We start from the raw sequence: 21,795 nt of genomic DNA on the forward strand, positions 1-21,795 counted from the left end.
ATGATAATAAAATACAGTCTCTAATTTTAATTTCTATATGCATCAATAGAACAATAAATAGTTTAATATATGAAATTGAATGCATGTTACATTCTAACACTTAAACTTTAATTTAATCAACTAACTTACTCAAGTCCTCAGTTGTTGCTCCAGAAGATGGTTTATATTAATGTATTATTTGTAATTATTTAGATACTATTGTAGTATTTATTCATATTTTAAATCATTTTAATTTGGAATATTTTGTTAGGTGATTTTGTAATTTAATTTTTTATTCATTTAATTAATTTTTTTCTCTAGCTTTAATTTTTTTAGTTGTTTTTTGGAATTCTGGTATTTTAATTTAGACTTATTTCATTTCAGTTATATTCCAAGGCAACATTTCTGATTTTCTTTTTTCATTGCATTATGAATTGCAGTTTTATAGTAGTTTTAGTGATTTTATGTTCTTTTGGTATTTATTTTAATCATATATAAAAAGTATATATTTAATAATTTATTATTATTATTATTTTTTAAATCATATATTTTGTTTTACTTTTTTGTAATTTAATACTTCAACTTATTTTATTTCTAATATTTATTTTTTATTTCCACTTCATTTTAATTAACAAAAAATGTTTTTTTAGAACATGTTTGAATTCACATTTTAAAACACATGTGAATTCACTTTGACAGTTTGGAGAGTTTCAGTGCCTTGGATTAAATGAATGTTTATGACTCACGGATCACCGGCTCCTCATTGTGTGTGTGTGTGTGTGTGTGGTGTGTGTGTGTGTGTGTGTGTGTGTGTGTGTGTGTGTGTGTGTGTGTGTGTGTGTGTGTGTGTGTGTGTGTGTGTGTGAGGATGTGCAAAGCATGTTTCCACCCACTGAATGAGCCTGCGCTGATCTGGAAAAGATCGATAATGAGAACGAGGCCTGAACTTCTCAAACACACTCTCAGTATGAATCATCTGAGCTCAGAAACACACACGAGAATCAGAGACACGTGTTCACATCACGTCAGGAACAATCCTCCATTATTCTCCAGCATTAGAAACACAATCTCATACATTTATGACCCATAAACATGGGCTCCTTACAGACAGTAGTTTTCACATTTCCACATGATTATTTAGTGCCGGACCCAAATCCTGATTTATTTCTTTTTTTCTACTCACTACTGTTTTTTAAATAGTTTTCTTGTAATTTTTATTTCTTCTGTAAGCACACAATTATTTAGTGATGGACACATATTACAGATCTTTATTTATTTTTGTTAAAAAAAAATATATATATATTTTTTTACTTACAATATTTAGTTTCTATGTAATTGTTACATTAACTTTTTTTTTTTTTACTTTAGGACTGTTCTATTTATTTATTTACATTTATTTTTTATTGTTTTATTGTACTATGTTAACCCATTTAAGCATATGATTATTTAGTGGCAAATACAAAATTTTGATTTATTTCAGATGTTTATTTATTAAAAATATTTTGTTTCTATTATTTGTTAAATTTATCTTTTTCTAATTTAGGAATGTTCTTTTTTTATATATCTATCTATTTATCTTAATCTACTTTTTGTGTCTTGTTTTTTCATTATAATATGTTTCTCCATGTACGATGGAGAAAGTCCTTTTTTTGGTGTGTTGTGTTATTCTCTTTTTCCTTCGGAGACTCTTTTAATGTCACGGATGAAGTGGGCAGGAAGACAGCGAGATGAAAGCATCTATCCCAGCATGCAATGCGGCTCAGGCAGATCAATAACATCATCAATCTGAGCTGAAGCGAGCATAAGTATAGCAGTTCCCCGGCGTCTGAATCATGTTGTTTAGAGTTAATGTTTCATGTTTTCAGTCTGACCTCGAGCCAGAACACCTTCAGAGACTCTGAATATCTGATGAAGTGAAGGTTTGGTGCTGATCTCTGCTGGTCTGTGTTGTTCTCCAGGTTTATACCACAAACAGCCCCAATGGAACCACAGGGAAGACGTTTAAGGTTCACTTGCAGCTCTGGGACACGGCGGGACAGGAGAGGTGTGCTCTTCCCTTCATAGTCATGATCACAGTCCCATAGTCTCCTGCTTTCCCAGGATCAGCTCCATCTGTGTCCTCTGGACCAGGGCTTTTCAATCTTATAGATGCCTTGGACCCCGAATGTGATCAACCACATGCAGTGGCCCCTTATCTTAACATGAAGAGTTCGTTTGCAAAAACAGATGCAGTTGGGTTATTTTGATTAGGTAAAAAAAGGAAATACAGCTAACTAACACAATAAAAACATAACATAATAAAAAAAGTTATCGGTTTTTGCAAATAAACTCTTCAAATATAATCTAAGTATTTTTGTATTTTAAAATAATAGTTTTAAATATTCATATTATACATTAATTTTTAGATTATTTATATATATTATTATTTATTTTATTATTTATTAATGCAATCTAATTATTATTATCTTTTTTATTTATATACTTATATAATTATATAATTATATTATTTTTATATTTATTTTTTATTATGTATTACAACTATTTGTTTACTATCTTTTTGTTTAATTTACTTTGTTTAATTTATTTTTTTATTTTAATTTTAATTTATTTAAAAAATAACTTTTGTTTTTTGTTTTTATATGTATTATTTATTTTTACATTGCACTTTATTCTCCTGATTTACTCATTGGTTTTCGTTGAGAGGCTCACACAGACTGGACACTGATCACAGATTGTGGTCTGTTCTCCGGCTCAGGTTCAGGAGTTTGACCACAGCGTTCTTCAGGGATGCGATGGGTTTCCTGCTCATGTTCGATCTGACCAGCCAGCAGAGCTTCCTCAATGTCAGGAACTGGATGAGTGAGTGACCGCAGACACATCACCACTCACCAGCACTCACCACCACTCACCAGCACTCACCACCACTCACAAGCACTCACCACCACTCACCAGTGCTCACAAGCACTCACCACCACTCACCAGCACTCACCACCACTCACCAGCACACAACACCACTCACCACCACTCACCAGCACTCACCACCACACACACCACTCACCAGCACTCACCAGCACTCACCACCACTCACCAGCACTCACACCACTCACAAGCACTCACCACCACTCACCACCACTCATCACCACTCACCAGCACTCACCAGCACTCACCAGCACTCACACCACTCACCAGCACTCACCACCACTCACTAGCACTCACCACCACTCACCAGCACTCACCAGCACTCACACCACTCACACTACTCACCAGCACTCACCAGCACACACCACCACTCACACCACTCACCACCACTCACACCACTCACCACCACTCACACCACTCACCACCACTCACCAGCACTCATAACCACTCACCACCACTCACACCACTCACCACCACTCACCAGCACTCATCACCACTCACCAGCACTCACACCACTCACCACCACTCACCACCACTCACCAGCACTCACCAGCACTCACACCACTCACCAGCACTCACCAGCACTCACCACCACTCACACTACTCATCACCACTCACCAGCACACACCACCACTCACCACCACTCACCAGCACACACCACCACTCACACCACTCACCAGCACTCACCAGCACTCACACCACTCACCAGCACTCACCACCACTCACTAGCACTCACCACCACTCACCAGCACTCACCAGCACTCACACCACTCACACTACTCACCAGCACTCACCAGCACACACCACCACTCACACCACTCACCACCACTCACACCACTCACCACCACTCACACCACTCACCACCACTCACCAGCACTCATAACCACTCACCACCACTCACACCACTCACCACCACTCACCAGCACTCATCACCACTCACCAGCACTCATCACCACTCACACCACTCACCAGCACTCACCACCACTCACCAGCACTCACCAGCACTCACCACCACTCACACTACTCATCACCACTCACCAGCACACACCACCACTCACCACCACTCACCAGCACACACCACCACTCACACCACTCACCACCACTCACCACCACTCACCAGCACACACCACCACTCACACCACTCACCAGCACTCATCACCACTCACCAGCACTCACAAGCATCACCAGCACTCACCAGCACTCACCAGCACTCACAACACTCACCAGCACTCACCACCACTCACCACCACTCACAACCACTCACCAGCACTCACACCACTCACACTACTCACCAGCACTCACACCACTCATCACCACTCAACACCACTCACCACCACTCACCACCACTCACCACCACTCACCACCACTCACACCACTCACCAGCACTAACCACCACTCACCAGCACTCATCACCACTCACCACCACTCACCAGCACTCACACCACTCACCAGCACTCACACCACTCACACTACTCACCACCACTCACACCACTCACCACCACCCACAAGCACTAACCACCACTCTCCAGCACACACCACCACTCACACCACTCACCACCACTCACCAGCACTCATCACCACTCACCAGCACTCACCACCACTCACCAGCACTCACCAGCACTCACCAGCACTCACCACCAATCACACCACTCACCAGCACTCACACCACTCACCACCACTCACCAGCACTCACCACCACACACACCACTCACCAGCACTCACCAGCACTCACCACCACTCACACCACTCACCAGCACTCACCACCACTCACCAGCACTCACACCACTCACCAGCACTCACCACCACACACACCACTCACCACCACTCACCAGCACTCACCACCACACACACCACTCACCACCACTCACCAGCACTCACCACCACACACACCACTCACCACCACTCACCAGCACTCACCAGCACTCACCACCACACACACCACTCACCACCACTCACCACCACTCACCAGCACTCACCAGCACTCACCAGCACTCACCACCACACACACCACTCACCAGCACTCACCACCACACACACCACTCACCACCACTCACCAGCACTCACACCACTCACCACCACTCACCAGCACTCACCATCACACACACCACTCACCAGCACTCACCAGCACTCACCAGCACTCATCACCACTCACCAGCACTCACACCACTCACCAGCACTCACCACCACTCACCAGCACTCACCAGCACTCACCACCACTCACCAGCACTCATCACCACTCACCAGCACTCACACCACTCACCAGCACTCACCACCACACACACCACTCACCAGCACTCACCACCACTCACACCACTCACCAGCACTCACCACCACACACACCACTCACCAGCACTCACCACCACTCACACCACTCACCAGCACTCACCAGCACTCACAACACTCACCAGCACTCACCACCACTCACCAGCACTCACCAGCACTCACACCACTCACCACCACTCACCAGCACTCACCACCACACACACCACCCACAAGCACTCACCAGCACACACCACCACTCACACCACTCACCACCACTCACCAGCACTCATCACCACTCACCAGCACTCACCACCACTCACCAGCACTCACCAGCACTCACCACCACTCACCACCACTCACCAGCACTCACCACCACACACACCACTCACCAGCACTCACCACCACACACACCACTCACCAGCACTCACCACCACACACACCACTCACCAGCACTCACCACCACTCACACCACTCACCAGCACTCACCAGCACTCACAACACTCACCAGCACTCACCACCACTCACCAGCACTCACACCACTCACCACCACTCACCAGCACTCACCACCACACACACCACTCACCAGCACTCACCAGCACTCACCACCACTCACACCACTCACCAGCACTCACCAGCACTCACACCACTCACCAGCACTCACCACCACACACACCACTCACCACCACTCACCAGCACTCACCACCACACACACCACTCACCACCACTCACCAGCACTCACCACCACACACACCACTCACCACCACTCACCAGGCACTCACCAGCACTCACCACCACACACACCACTCACCACCACTCACCAGCACTCACCACCACACACACCACTCACCAGCACTCACCAGCACTCACCACCAATCACACCACTCACCAGCACTCACACCACTCACCACCACTCACCAGCACTCACCACCACTCACCAGCACTCACCACCACACACACCACTCACCAGCACTCACCAGCACTCACCACCACTCACCAGCACTCACCAGCACTCACCACCACACACACCACTCACCAGCACTCACCACCACACACACCACTCACCACCACACACACCACTCACCAGCACTCACCACCACACACACCACTCACCACCACTCACCAGCACTCACCATCACACACACCACTCACCAGCACTCACCACCACACACACCACTCACCAGCACTCACCACCACTCACCACCACTCACCACCACTCCACACCACTCACCAGCACTAACCACCACTCACCAGCACTCACACCACTCACCAGCACTCACCAGCACTCACACCACTCACCAGCACTCACACCACTCACACTACTCACCACCACTCAACACCACTCTCCAGCACACACCAGCACTCACCACCACTCACCAGCACTCACCAGCACTCACCACCACACACACCACTCACCAGCACTCACCACCACACACACCACTCACCACCACACACACCACTCACCAGCACTCACCACCACACACACCACTCACCACCACTCACCAGCACTCACCATCACACACACCACTCACCAGCACTCACCACCACACACACCACTCACCAGCACTCACCACCACTCACCACCACTCACCACCACTCACACCACTCACCAGCACTAACCACCACTCACCAGCACTCACCACCACTCTCCAGCACACACCACCACTCACCAGCACTCACCAGCACTCACCACCAATCACACCACTCACCAGCACTCACACCACTCTCCAGCACACACCACCACTCACCAGCACTCACCAGCACTCACCACCAATCACACCACTCACCAGCACTCACACCACTCACCAGCACTCACAAGCACTCACCAGCACTCATCAACACTTACAAGCACTCACCACCACTCACCATAATTCACAAGCACTCACCACCACTCATCAACACTTACAAGCACTCACCACCACTCACCATAATTCACAAGCACTCACCACCACTCACAAGCACTCACCACCACTCACCACCACTCACCATAACTCACCAGCACTCACAAGCACTCACACCACTCACCAGCACTCATCAACACTTACAAGCACTCACCACCACTTACCATAACTCACAAGCACTCACCACCACTCACAACCACTCACCATAACTCACCAGCACTCACCAGCACTCACAAGCACTCACCAGCACTCACAAGCACTCACACCACTCACCATAACTCACAAGCACTCACCATAACTCACAAGCACTCACCATAACTCACCAGCACTCACCAGCACTCACCACCAATCACCATAACTCACAAGCACTCACACCACTCACCATAACTCACAAGCACTCACCACCACTCACCAGCACTCACAAGCACTCACACCACTCACCATAACTCACAAGCACTCACCACCACTCACCAGCACTCACAAGCACTCACACCACTCACCATAACTCACAAGCACTCACCATAACTCACCAGCACTCACCAGCACTCACCACCAATCACCATAACTCACAAGCACTCACACCACTCACCATAACTCACAAGCACTCACCACCACTCACCAGCACTCACAAGCATTCACACCACTCACCATAACTCACAAGCACTCACCAGCACTCACACCACTCACCACCACTCACAACCACTCACCATAACTCACCAGCACTCACCACCAATCACCATAACTCACCGGCACTCACCACCACTCACCAGCACTCACCACCACTCACCAGCACTCACCACCACTCACCAGCCCTCAAAAGAACTCACAAGCACTCACCACCACTCACCAGCACTCACAAGCACTCACCACCACTCACCAGCACTCACCACCACTCACCAGCCCTCAAAAGAACTCACAAGCACTCACCACCACTCACCAGCACTCACAAGCACTCACCACCACTCACCAGCACTCACAAGCACTCACCACCACTCACCAGCACTCACCACCACTCACCAGCACTCACAAGCACTCACCACCACTCACCAGCACTCACAAGCACTCACCAGCACTCACCACCACTCACCAGTGCTCACAAGCACTCACCACCACTCACCAGCACTCACCACCACTCACCAGCACTCATCACCACTCACCAGCACTCACCACCACTCACCAGCACTCACCACCACTCACCACCACTCACCAGCACTCACCACCACACACACCACTCACCAGCACTCACCACCACACACACCACTCACCAGCACTCACCACCACACACACCACTCACCAGCACTCACCACCACTCACACCACTCACCAGCACTCACCAGCACTCACAACACTCACCAGCACTCACCACCACTCACCAGCACTCACACCACTCACCACCACTCACCAGCACTCACCACCACACACACCACTCACCAGCACTCACCAGCACTCACCACCACTCACACCACTCACCAGCACTCACCAGCACTCACACCACTCACCAGCACTCACCACCACACACACCACTCACCACCACTCACCAGCACTCACCACCACACACACCACTCACCAGCACTCACCAGCACTCACACCACACACACCACTCACCACCACTCACCAGCACTCACCAGCACTCACCACCACACACACCACTCACCACCACTCACCAGCACTCACCACCACACACACCACTCACCAGCACTCACCAGCACTCACCACCAATCACACCACTCACCAGCACTCACACCACTCACCACCACTCACCAGCACTCACCACCACACACACCACTCACCAGCACTCACCAGCACTCACCACCATCACCAGCACTCACCAGCACTCACCACCACACACACCACTCACCAGCACTCACCACCACACACACCACTCACCACCACTCACCACCCACACACACCACTCACCAGCACTCACCACCACACACACCACTCACCACCACTCACCAGCACTCACCATCACACACACCACTCACCAGCACTCACCACCACACACACCACTCACCAGCACTCACCACCACACACACCACTCACCAGCACTCACCACCACTCACCACCACTCACACCACTCACCAGCACTAACCACCACTCACCAGCACTCACACCACTCACCACCACTCACCAGCACTCACACCACTCACCAGCACTCACACCACTCACACTACTCACCACCACTCAACACCACTCACCACCACCCACAAGCACTCACCACCACTCTCCAGCACACACCACCACTCACCAGCACTCACCAGCACTCACCACCAATCACACCACTCACCAGCACTCACACCACTCTCCAGCACACACCACCACTCACCAGCACTCACCAGCACTCACCACCAATCACACCACTCACCAGCACTCACACCACTCACCAGCACTCACAAGCACTCACCAGCACTCATCAACACTTACAAGCACTCACCACCACTCACCATAATTCACAAGCACTCACCACCACTCATCAACACTTACAAGCACTCACCACCACTCACCATAATTCACAAGCACTCACCACCACTCACCACCACTCACCATAACTCACCAGCACTCACAAGCACTCACACCACTCACCAGCACTCATCAACACTTACAAGCACTCACCACCACTTACCATAACTCACAAGCACTCACCACCACTCACAACCACTCACCATAACTCACCAGCACTCACCAGCACTCACAAGCACTCACAAGCACTCACACCACTCACCATAACTCACAAGCACTCACCATAACTCACAAGCACTCACCATAACTCACCAGCACTCACCAGCACTCACCACCAATCACCATAACTCACAAGCACTCACACCACTCACCATAACTCACAAGCACTCACCACCACTCACCAGCACTCACAAGCACTCACACCACTCACCATAACTCACAAGCACTCACCACCACTCACCAGCACTCACAAGCACTCACACCACTCACCATAACTCACAAGCACTCACCATAACTCACCAGCACTCACCAGCACTCACCACCAATCACCATAACTCACAAGCACTCACACCACTCACCATAACTCACAAGCACTCACCACCACTCACCAGCACTCACAAGCATTCACACCACTCACCATAACTCACAAGCACTCACCAGCACTCACACCACTCACCACCACTCACAACCACTCACCATAACTCACCAGCACTCACCACCAATCACCATAACTCACCGGCACTCACCACCACTCACCAGCACTCACCACCACTCACCAGCACTCACCACCACTCACCAGCCCTCAAAAGAACTCACAAGCACTCACCACCACTCACCAGCACTCACAAGCACTCACCACCACTCACCAGCACTCACCACCACTCACCAGCCCTCAAAAGAACTCACAAGCACTCACCACCACTCACCAGCACTCACAAGCACTCACCACCACTCACCAGCACTCACAAGCACTCACCACCACTCACCAGCACTCACCACCACTCACCAGCACTCACAAGCACTCACCACCACTCACCAGCACTCACAAGCACTCACCAGCACTCACCACCACTCACCACCACTCACCAGCACTCACAAGCACTCACCACCACTCACCAGCACTCACAAGCACTCACCAGCACTCACCACCACTCACCAGCACTAAATAGCACTAACCAGATTAACAGACTCACTGTAGACGGGATTCTCACTTACAGTGCTTGTTTTTTTCTTCTTCTTTACCTTTAACTTTTCCTCTTCTTCATCTACTTCATCCTCTTCTTTTCCAAATTCAATTTTCCTCTTCCTTCTTCATCTTCCTAATCTTTATCCTCTACTTCTTGTTTTTGTGTGCGCGCGCACGCGTACGCGCACGTGTGTGTGTGTGTGTAGGTCAGCTCCAGGCAAACGCGTATTGTGAGAACCCAGATATTGTTCTTGTGGGTAATAAAGCTGATCTGAATGACCAGAGAGAAGTCCAGGAGAAACAAGCGAAGGAACTAGCAGACAAATACGGGTGAGTGTGTGTTTGTGTTTGTGTGTGCGAGGTGATGAAAACACAGTCATGCACTTCCTGTTGTGTGTAAAGACTAATGTGAAAACTAATGACTGTCTCTGTGGTGTTATTGAATCAGTCTGAGCTTCATCTGCTGATGCTGCTCTGTCATAAAAACGTCCGTTCTTCTGCTTGGCCGGATACAAACACATCATAATTGTTTATTAGCTATCATACCATTCTTCTGGTTTAAGCAGTAAATCATGCCACCGAGGCTATGGGTTCGATTCCCAAGCAATGCATCAACTGGTGAAATTAATAACTTGAATGCAAAGTTTCCTGGTCATCTGCCATTTTTTAAAGAGAAACAAATATTAGTAGTAAAATAAATAAAAATATTTGTAATTATTAAATATAGTAATGATTGCCTAAAATTGTAATTTTGTCTGCATCTTATTTACTTTCTTGGTGGTACTTAGTTACATTTCGGAACGTGATAAAAATTTTATGCCTGGATTAATTTGAAGACATAAAAGGTGGCAAAAATGTATTCACAAAAAAAAAAAAAAAAACTTTATATACACACACACACATAACAGTATACATGTATATATAAACTGCTCAAAAAATACTTGTTTGTTACATTTTATTGTTAAGCGTTGCCTTTATTTTCAATTTCACATATCTATGTATGTGGATGTCTGTCATTATATAACAGAACATGTATTGTTTGTATGTGTGTGAGAAAATCCAGGTTCTTCTTCTGATGTTTGTCTTTGTCTCCTCTTTCCCAGAATCCCCTACTTCGAGACGAGTGCGGCGACCGGAGCGGAGGTGGACAAGGCCGTCCTGACGCTGCTGGATCTGGTGATGAAGAGGATGGAGCAGTGTGTGGACAAACCTTCGGCGGACGCACAAAACACCGACGGCAGCAGCAAACTGGACACCGCAGCGGCCGACGGGAAGAAGTGTGCGTGTTAAAGCAGCGACGGCACCCATCCGGATCCTCCTGGCCTACTGTATTACAGATGTGTGTGGACTGAGTCTGTGAGAGCTGTGGGACTGCCTCGTCATCTTCAATAACCCGTCCACATTTAGCCCAGATTATTACTGTCAGGAAATGCATCTGAAATATTCATATAGAGATAAAAACCTGATGTGGCCATAATCTGGAGTTGGACACTCATTATCTAAATGAATGTACATAAAAACTCAGAGAGAGCTGAACGACGTTCATACACTACCAGACAGAATTTAGAATAATTAAGAGTTTTTAGTGTTTCTGAAAAAAAAAGTATCTTCTGCTCTCCACAGCAGCTTTTATTTGGTTAAAAATATAGTCAAAACAGTACAAATTTGAAAAATTATTATTGTTTTCTATGTGAATCTCTGTTTAAGTGTAATATATTTCTGTGATGCACAGCTGTATTTCCAGCATCATTCCTCCAGTCTTCAGTGTCACATGATCTTCAGAAATCATGAAAATATGATGATTTACTCAAGAAACATTTCTGATTATTAGCAATGTTGAACACAGTTAAGGCGCCCAAAATTTCTGTGGAAACTTTGATATGATTTTTTTCACCTTTATTTTGAAGTGCAGAGTAATATTAGTAGTAATTATTATGTCAAATTTGAGCTTATTTCAAGAATATGTGTATATCTTATTTACTTATTTATTGTATACATATATTAGTCATTTAAATGTTGCAAATGCATTAGGTGTAATTTTATATATATATATAATATGAATATATATATATATATATATATATATATATATATATATATATATATATATATATATATGTATATACACACACACACACACAGTAAAAAAATGGATGCATTAAGTTGCTTAAAAGTGATAGTAAAGACATTTATAGTGTTACAAAATATTTCTACTTTCTACAAATAAATGCTTTTCTTTCGAAAAATAAAATTTATCACAGTTTCCACAAAACTATTTCTGATAAGTGTTTTCAACATTGATAATAATCAGAAATGTTTCTTGAGCAGTAAATCAGCATATTATTCTGATTTCTGAAGATCATGTGACACTGCTGAAAAAACAGGTGTGCATCACAGAAATAAATTACACTTTACGCTAAATTCAAATAGAAAACAGCGGTGTTATATTCTTATAATATTTCAGAATTTTTGCAGTATTTTTGATCAAATAAACAGGAAAGACTGCTGTCAGAGTGTTGGCTTGAACCGAAGCCTGTGCATGACTGACGTGAGCTTGTGAATGTTTGCGTGTTCTTGCGTGTTCATGCGTGTCGCTGCATGCGGTCACACGCGACTGATGTCCAAACACGATCGATCCCCAAATCAAACGCTCCATACAGAGCTCTGGAGAAACTGGAAGCATGGATGTTGCATATTCACGTCTCAGTCCTCTTAGCTTGTGTTCAGATTCATGCAAACAAGTGCAAATGATTAGCTGGAGATGTGCGGTGTGTTTCTGTGTTTGTGAGTGGATTCTGAACATCTGGGAAACATCTCATAAACAGGCTAAGTAATGCAGATTACGTCAACATCATATTTCACCCTAAATTCAAAATCGGTAGGATGTTTCACATTGTGACATCATATTCATGATTTTTTTTTTTTTTTAGTTTTTCTGGAATAGTTTTTAAATATTTTTTTCTCATTTCTGTGTGTGTGTTTTAGTTGTAGTAATTACAATTTTATGAAAAAAAAATCAATTAAAAAGTTTTTTTTTTTTTTTATTAAATATTGAAATTGTTGCATTGCAAACATTTATTAATGAACAATATATGATTATTTTTGGTCTTTTTGGGGTGAAATATGACCTGGACGTGTTCTTGTACAAATCACCTTTTTTGTGAATGTCATGGATATCTCATATTTCACCATAGATAAAAAAAAAATACATTCACATTATCTCTATTCCAAATTTCAAAAAATAAAAAAAAAGTCAATTTATTTTTCATTCTCACAAAATATCATAAACACGATAATGTTTAAATCTGCAAAAAAGGCTGCATAAATACTATGGATGTATAAATCACAATTTATGTTTTTTCAAAAATGTTCATCACATTTGTGAAATTACAATCCAAAAAAATGTAACTTAAAATAAGTTTAATATTCTTAGTGCATATCAAGTCTTATATTTGTCTTGTGAGTTTGGGGTGAAATATGAGCTGGTTTGGTTATGATTGTACTGGGATTGAGATGGTTAATTCTGTGCTAGTTTGATTTGATTTCTATCTTCTGGTGCCAAACTTTAACTCATCGTGTGCCATAATCACATCATGGAGCATGGTGATGTCTGATCATGAAGATCTCTGGAGCGCTGCATCGTGTTTCTACTGAACTCCTGCTTGGCTTGACTGAGCTTTGCTGTTTTACTGGTTTAGTACCTCGTGTGGTTTCAGGAATGGCTTTATGAGCAGTGATGTTGTTCTCTTGACGTTTACACTGAAGGGTTTTCTCTCCTCGTGCCTGTAAAGATCTACTGACCAATGAAACGCTGCCCGACTCTTTTACTGCATCACGGTACAGAAAACAACACAACCGGTTAAAAAAATTAACTCTTCGGTTTCCTTTGAGAGCGTTTATTTTTTGTTATGCGTGCAACATGTTACTAAAGAATAAAGAGGAAAAAATCATCTCGAGTTTGAATGGTCCATTTCTGAATGATGAATATATAGAATTCTCAAATGCATTTTAAAATATACTTCAATATGTATTTTTCAAAATACACATACAATTAAATTTTTTTTTTTTTTTTACTAAAATACATTTCAAAATAACAGCTTTTTTCATCAATATACAGTATATATATATATTTATATATATTATTAAAATGCAACAATTATGACTTGTATTCTCTGACAAGTGAGACATAAACTAAACGTTTTTGTCATTTTATTAATTGACAGTTAATGCCAGTATTTTAAGTTATAGACCAAAAAAAAAAACATCTTGGTTTATAATATTTTATTACCATGCGGTAGTACACATGAACACCCTGGAGCAGAAACTGCTGCTGTGTTTCAGAGACACACAGCATCATCAACACTTAATAAACAGGATTCCCTAAAAACCTTCAGCAGAATACAATCAGCACAGGTCCATACATCAGCTGTCCTGATCGCTGAACGCATGCAAATCAATCTCAAACACTTCATCACTTCATAATCTCCATTATATTAATATATGCATAATGTAAACGGCTGATTGAACTGAAAATAACAACAGAAACAGAAAGGAGAGCTTGATAGAGAACTAATGCACGCGGTAGCTTACTGTAACCAGGTTTGGCAGAGTCTCCTGAAAGAGCTTCTCAATAAAACCCTAAGAGTGTCAGTCCACAGGAAAGAGCTTTCCCACAGTGTTTTCCACTTCCTGTTCACGCAGAGCATCTCTGGATCCGGTCTCTCTCATGAGACCTGGACTCAAGTAGTTTGTGTGAATGTTTTGGTTTGAAGTCTTTGATAGTTGAGGGGAAACAGCAGGTTTACAGGGGGATTTGGCTGGGGTCCAGTCACACCTGAGTGATCTGCTTCTCTGTGGGTTGGGACTCACTCTGTTGCTTCTCTTCCTCTTCTTTACCAACATCATCCTCACTCAGGTTCAGATTCAGGCTTTCAAGAGTGTGTCTGGACTCTTTCCTCCTGCAGGACAAATTAACAAAATAACATCAACATTACCCCGAGGCCCCATTCTTCAAAACACTTATAAATCATACAGAGTTGGGTTTCTGAGAAAGAAAAAATGCACAGTGTCCTGCGAGGGCCAGGGTTAGGTCTAGGACTCTCACACACAGTTTCTACAGTATAAACACCATTACGCCTATGGTATGTGCCCACAATTCAAAAAAATGTGTGTGTGTGAGTGTGTATATATGTGTGTTTGTGTGTGTGTGTGTGTGAGGGGTGACTTATGAGGACATAACCCATGTCCCCATTTTTCAAAACACTTATAAATCATACAGAATGAGTTTTTTTGAGAAAGTAAAAATGCACAAAGTTTCCTGTGAGGGTTAGGGTTAGGTGTAGGGTTGGTGTAGGGCCATAGAATATACAGTTTGTACAGAATAAAAACCATTACACCTGTGGGATGAACACACTTTACACAAAAACAAACGTGTGTGTGTGTGTGTGAGAGAGAGAGAGTGTGTGTGTGAGCATGTGTGTGCATGGGAGTGAGTGTGTGCATGAGAGAGTGTGTGCTTGTGAGCGTGAATGTGTGAGTGAGTGTGAGCGTGTGTGAGTGTGTGAGAGCATGTGAGAGTGTGAGTGTGAGCGTGTGAGAGCGAGTGCGTGTGAGAGTGAGTGTGTGAGAGCATGTGAGAGTGTGCGAGTGTGAGCGTGTGAGTGTGTGTGAGAGAGTGAGTGTGTGAGCGTGTGTGAGCATGTGAGTGTGAGTGTGTGAGAGTGAACACATGTGAGAGTGTGAGTGTGTGAGCGTGTGAGAGCATGTGTGAGTGAGCGCGAGTGTGTGTGAGTGTGTGAGAGCATGTGAGAGTGAGAGCATGTGAGAGTGAGTGTGTGAGAGCATGTGAGAGTGTGAGTGTGAGCGTGTGAGAGTGAGTGTGTGAGAGCATGTGAGAGTGTGAGTGTGAGCGTGTGAGAGTGAGTGTGTGAGAGCATGTGAGAGTGTGCGAGTGTGAGCTTGTGTGAGAGAGTGAGTGTGTGAGAGCATGTGAGTGTGAGTGTGAGCGTGTGAGAGTGAGTGTGTGAGAGCATGTGAGAGTGTGAGTGTGAGCGTGTGAGAGCATGTGAGAGTGTGCAAGTGTGAGCGTGTGTGAGAGAGTGAGTGTGTGAGAGCATGTGAGAGTGTGAGTGAGTGTGTGAGCGTGTGTGAGCATGTGAGTGTGAGTGTGTGAGAGTGAACACATGTGAGAGTGTGAGTGTGTGAGTGTGTGAGAGCATGTGAGAGTGAGAGCATGTGAGAGTGAGTGTGTGAGAGCATGTGAGAGTGAGTGTGAGCGTGTGAGAGTGAGTGTGTGAGAGCATGTGAGAGTGTGCGAGTGTGAGCTTGTGTGAGAGAGTGAGTGTGTGAGAGCATGTGAGTGTGAGTGTGAGCGTGTGAGAGTGAGTGTGTGAGAGCATGTGAGAGTGTGCGAGTGTGAGCGTGTGTGAGAGAGTGAGTGTGTGAGCGTGTGTGAGCATGTGAGTGTGAGCGTGTGAGAGTGAGTGTGTGAGAGTGAGCGCATGTGAGAGTGTGTGTGTGAGAGCATGTGTGAGTGAGCGCGAGTGTGTGTGAGTGTGTGAGAGCATGTGAGAGTGTGTGTGTGAGAGCATGTGTGAGTGAGCGCGAGTGTGTGTGAGTGTGTGAGAGCATGTGAGAGTGAGTGTGTGAGAGCATGTGTGAGTGAGCGCGAGTGTGTGTGAGCATGTGAGAGTGAGTGCGTGTGAGAGAGTGATTGTGTGAGCGGGTGAGATTGAATGTGTGTGAGTGTGTGAGCGTGTGAGAGCATCTGAGAGTGAGCGTGTGTGAGTGTGTGTGTGTGAGCGAGTGAGAGTGAGCGTGTGTGAGAGTGTGAGTGTGAGCGAGCGCGTGTGAGAAAGTGTAAGTGTGTGTGATCTTGTGAGACTGTGTGAGAGCGCACATGTGAGAGAGTGAGCATGTGAAAGTGAGCGCGTGTGAGAGAGTGTGAGTGTGAGCTTGTGATTGTGAGTGTGAGAGTGTGTGTGTGTGTGTGCTCTTGTTTTTGTATCATATCAGGACACAACTCTGTATAATGACATGGGTATGACACAGGTATTACAAGGAGAGGGTGACTTATGAGGACATAACCCATGTCCCCATTTTTCAAAACACTTATAAATCATACAGAATGAGTTTTTTTGAGAAAGTAAAAATGCACAAAGTTTCCTGTGAGGGTTAGGGTTAGGTGTAGGGTTTGGTGAAGGGTCATAGAATATACAGTTTGTACAGAATAAAAACCATTACACCTATGGGATGAACACACTTTACAAAAAAACAAACGCGGGTGTGTGTGTGTCTCACTTGTTCTGCAGCTGGTGGTCCAGTACTTGTCTCTGCAGACGGCTGTTAGTCTCTCTCTCCTCCATCAGTTCTCTGTGTGTCATTCGGTGCTGGACGTCCCGTCGACTCGCCTCCTCCTCTGCCTCGTTCAGCTGCCGCTTCAGTGAACGGATTCGCTGATTCATCTGAACACACAGAACACACAAAAAACACTTCTTAAATAATAAATATGAATTTTGCAACTTTTTTTCTTGTAATTGCATGTTTATAGCTTACAATTTACATGTTTGATTTGTGATAGTAATATCTGTGTATTATTATTGATTTGTTTAAATTCTGTGGAGGGAACTAGTTCCCTACTGATGTTTAATACTACAGTAAGTTTTGTGGGTTTGTTCAAACCACTAACACTATGAGAACAGCACTACAAAATGTATTTTTCTCTGTAAAAAATAAATAAATAAGAAAAAAATATATATATTTAATTTCTATTTATAATTCATATATTTCATAATTGTGCAGAAATTCTTTGTGAGTGAAAGAGTTCGGTTTAGTTTTTTTGCTGAATTCTCAAACTGATTATTTTTCAGTTTGTCACTCTTTGTTCATGTGTGTGTGTGTGTGAGTGTGTGATGCTGTGTCTCCCTCTGCTGGTGTGGATGTGTCATCTTCATCATACCAGCTCTCTCTGCTCGCTGGAGATCTTGTGCTCCTCCTCCATCTGCTCCGTCAGCTCCAGGATCTTCTTCTCCAGTTTGCTGATGGTGTTGCTCATCACTACTTTACTCCTGAGGAGAATCACAGCCGACCCATCATTCAGACTGTTATTAGCTGAAGTATTATTAGATATTACAGTGATGAAGCGTGTCTGACCTCTCCTCGGCTCTCAGTGTGTTCTCCAGTTCTCTGGCTTTGATCTCGGCTCTGTTGATGGAGTCCACCTCCACTCTGTTATTCTGCAGCTCCTCCATCTCTCTGCGCAGATCCCGCAGCTGAACACAGCATCAGCATCAGTACAGCAGATATACTCAATTTCAATTACTCTATTAATATATTATCACACACACACACACACCTGTCTCTCCAGGATGGCCTTGTCACCCTCCAGCTGATTGTTGAGATCTTTCTCCTGGATGAGCTTCATCTGCAGCTGCTCCGACTGAGACACACACACACACACACACACACACACACATATCAATAGAATTTCTTAAGCCCAAATTAAAAAATTTAGTTTAACTTGATGTACTCAAAATAACTAAATAATTTTATAAAAATAACAAAAATGCACAACAAATTTAATAGAACTTTTAACTAACATTAAAATAAAAAGTAAATATAACATTTTAATTTAATATATTAATAAACACTATAATAGTGTGCAGTACTATACTAGTGTTTTTCTTTTCTGACGTTTTTGACACAATTACATAAATGTTTAATAATTGAATGAAACAAATGTAATTAATAAAATGTTGTTAAATGATATACATTTCATGGTTTTAATTAAAGTTTAACAAAAATGTATTTTTGGGCCGTATAAAATCCATTTAATTTTACCCAAATTCTGTGTTTACATTTTTTTTTTTATAATTTGGTTTAACAGTTTATTTAATTTTAATAATAATAATAAAATCGAAAAAAAGCCAAATCAATTCAATCCATAATTTCTTAAAACGTTTATGATAATAGGAATCAAAATATTGACAATGTAAAAAAAAAAAAAAATCTATTTTTTTTTTCTTATGAAGTTTTGATGTTGGTCTCTCGGTGTTTATTTAATTTTAATAATAATAATAAATTTGAAAAAAAGCCAAATCAATTCAATCCATAATTTCTTAAAACGTTTATAATAATAGGAAAAAAAATATTGACAATGTAAAAAAAAATCATCTAATTTTATTATTATTTTTCTTATGAAGTTTTGATGTTGGTCTCTGGGTGTGAAGCGGTTTCTGACCTGATCCAGAGCTCTCTTGTGTTTGGCCGCCGATCGCTGCTCGTTCTCCTGCAGCTCCTCCAGATCTGCCTCCAGATCGATGATCTTCTCCTGAAACACACACAGATGCGTGCGCTTCTGTCAGTGGAGCTCGTGTGTGTGTGTGTGTGTGTGTGTGTGTGTGTGTGTGGCGTCAGCGCCGTACCTGAGCCAGCTTCAGCTGTTTGGAGAGCTCGTCTCGGGACTGTCCCAGGGTCTGCAGCTCCATGCGCAGATCCTCCACCGTCCTCTCGGCCTGTTTACACTGCAGCTGAACACGCTCTCGCAGCTGGATCTCCTCCTCCAGCGTCTGCTCCTTATCACTCAGCTTATACGTCACCTGACACACACACACACACACACACATTTCATATTTATTATTATTTTATTGCTGGATTATTTTTATTCTTTGTTCTTGTGCTCCAGTAATGCACTGCATCTTTTGTCTTGCACATAAAATGGTAAATGCTTAAAAAAAATTAATAGTTATGTCATTTAATTTTGTAATTTTTTTAATTTAATTAATTTCTATTTTAAGTAATTTTTGTTTTAGTGATTTTGGCATTATTACTATTATTATTATTATTATTATTATTATGAAATATGTCTGTGTATTTCTTAAGTTTTTTAATACTTTCTTTCTCTTGAAATAAAAGGAGTTTGAAGTTTTTATTTTTTATTTTATTTCGGATTTTTTTCTTTTTTTTATCTTTAGTTAACCCCGCGCATGACTCTACAGTACTACTGTATGATACACACTAATATTTAAAAGCCTGCCATTGATACAGTTTGATAATGTTTCTGAAAGAAGTCTCTTCTGCTCATCAAAGCTGCATTTATTTGATAAAATATATTGAAAAATTGTGAAATATTATTACAATGTAAAACAGCTGTTTTCTGTGTGAATCTGTGTTAAAGTGTAATTTATTTCTGTGATGCAGCGCTGTATTTTCAGCATCATTCCTCCAGTCTTCAGTGTCACATGATCTTCAGAAATCAGAATAATATGATGATTTACTCAAGAAACGTTTCTGATTATTATCAGTGTTGTGCTGCACAATATTTTCTGTGGAAACTGTGATGCATTATTTTTCAGGATTCACAGATGAACAGAAAGTTCAAGAGAACAGTGTTTATTTGAAACAGAAATCTCTTGTTTCATCATAACTGCATGGCAGTACTGATCTCTCTGAGAAGTGATATGGATGTGTGTGAGTCGAACCTCTCCCTGCAGTCTGCTGACAATCTGTGTGAGGCGCAGCAGCTCCTGGTCCTTCTCCAGCACGCTCTCCTCCAGCTCCTCCATCCGCAGCTGAACATCAGCTCTCAGCTTCTGCTGCAAACTCAGCTCCGCTCGAGCCTGGTTCCCCTCCTGAAGAGCCTCTGCCAGCTGACACAGAGTAAGAGTGTGTGTGAGAGAGAGAGAGTGTGTGTGAGAGAGAGTGTGTGTGTGTGTGTGTGTGTGTGTGTGTGTGTGTGTGTGTGTGTACCTCTTTCTCCAGTCTGGACACAGTGTTGCTGAGTTCCAGAGCTTTCTTGGCCTTGGTCTCCTTCTCCAGCTCCAGCTCCTCCAGGTTTCTCTCGGCGAGCCACAGTTTCTCTGACACAGTCTGACTGTGTTGAGTCTGTTTCTCCAGAGCTTCCTGAAGAAAACACACACACACACACACAGAAGATCAACTTGAGAATACCTCCCAAAAAAAGGCCAACAAAAGTTATATTCATTCATTTTCACGCAGCAAATAAAGCCCAGATGAGCAGCTTCCAGTAACTAGTTACTTGATGTAAAATGATATTATTATTAGCCCTAATTTTACATTTTGCCTATTAAATGTC

The 21,795-nt window shown here is 43.7% G+C and overlaps 2 protein-coding genes across 7 annotated transcripts in view; one reads left to right on the forward strand and one right to left on the reverse strand.

The window, feature by feature from the left end:
- Nucleotides 1–12,381, forward strand: part of LOC113082898 (ras-related protein Rab-27B) — a 34,647-nt gene extending 22,266 nt beyond the window's left edge. Inside the window, exons 3-6 of one of the 2 annotated variants that reach the window (XM_026254312.1) lie at nucleotides 1,938–2,023; nucleotides 2,735–2,838; nucleotides 10,910–11,033; nucleotides 11,807–12,380. In XM_026254312.1, coding sequence (XP_026110097.1) covers nucleotides 1,938–2,023; nucleotides 2,735–2,838; nucleotides 10,910–11,033; nucleotides 11,807–11,993 — 501 coding nt within the window. In that variant the 3' untranslated portion in view covers nucleotides 11,994–12,380. Of the gene's footprint in view, nucleotides 1–1,937; nucleotides 2,024–2,734; nucleotides 2,839–10,909; nucleotides 11,034–11,806 lie in introns of both variants that reach the window. The other variant, XM_026254313.1, reaches the window with a different exon arrangement.
- A 2,588-nt stretch (nucleotides 12,382–14,969) lies between these two features.
- Nucleotides 14,970–21,795, reverse strand: part of LOC113082887 (cingulin-like protein 1) — a 34,677-nt gene continuing 27,851 nt past the window's right edge. For all 5 annotated transcript variants that reach the window (XM_026254296.1, XM_026254295.1, XM_026254299.1 and 2 more), the window contains 9 exons: nucleotides 21,450–21,602; nucleotides 21,182–21,349; nucleotides 20,126–20,299; nucleotides 19,942–20,031; nucleotides 19,057–19,140; nucleotides 18,855–18,973; nucleotides 18,661–18,769; nucleotides 18,003–18,166; nucleotides 14,970–15,661 (listed from right to left, as the gene is read on the reverse strand). In XM_026254296.1, coding sequence (XP_026110081.1) covers nucleotides 15,532–15,661; nucleotides 18,003–18,166; nucleotides 18,661–18,769; nucleotides 18,855–18,973; nucleotides 19,057–19,140; nucleotides 19,942–20,031; nucleotides 20,126–20,299; nucleotides 21,182–21,349; nucleotides 21,450–21,602 — 1,191 coding nt within the window. In that variant the 3' untranslated portion in view covers nucleotides 14,970–15,531. The remainder of the gene's footprint in view (nucleotides 15,662–18,002; nucleotides 18,167–18,660; nucleotides 18,770–18,854; nucleotides 18,974–19,056; nucleotides 19,141–19,941; nucleotides 20,032–20,125; nucleotides 20,300–21,181; nucleotides 21,350–21,449; nucleotides 21,603–21,795) is intronic.

Source organism: Carassius auratus, unplaced genomic scaffold (genome assembly GCF_003368295.1).
Source record: "Carassius auratus strain Wakin unplaced genomic scaffold, ASM336829v1 scaf_tig00037076, whole genome shotgun sequence".
Lineage (NCBI taxonomy): Eukaryota > Metazoa > Chordata > Actinopteri > Cypriniformes > Cyprinidae > Carassius > Carassius auratus.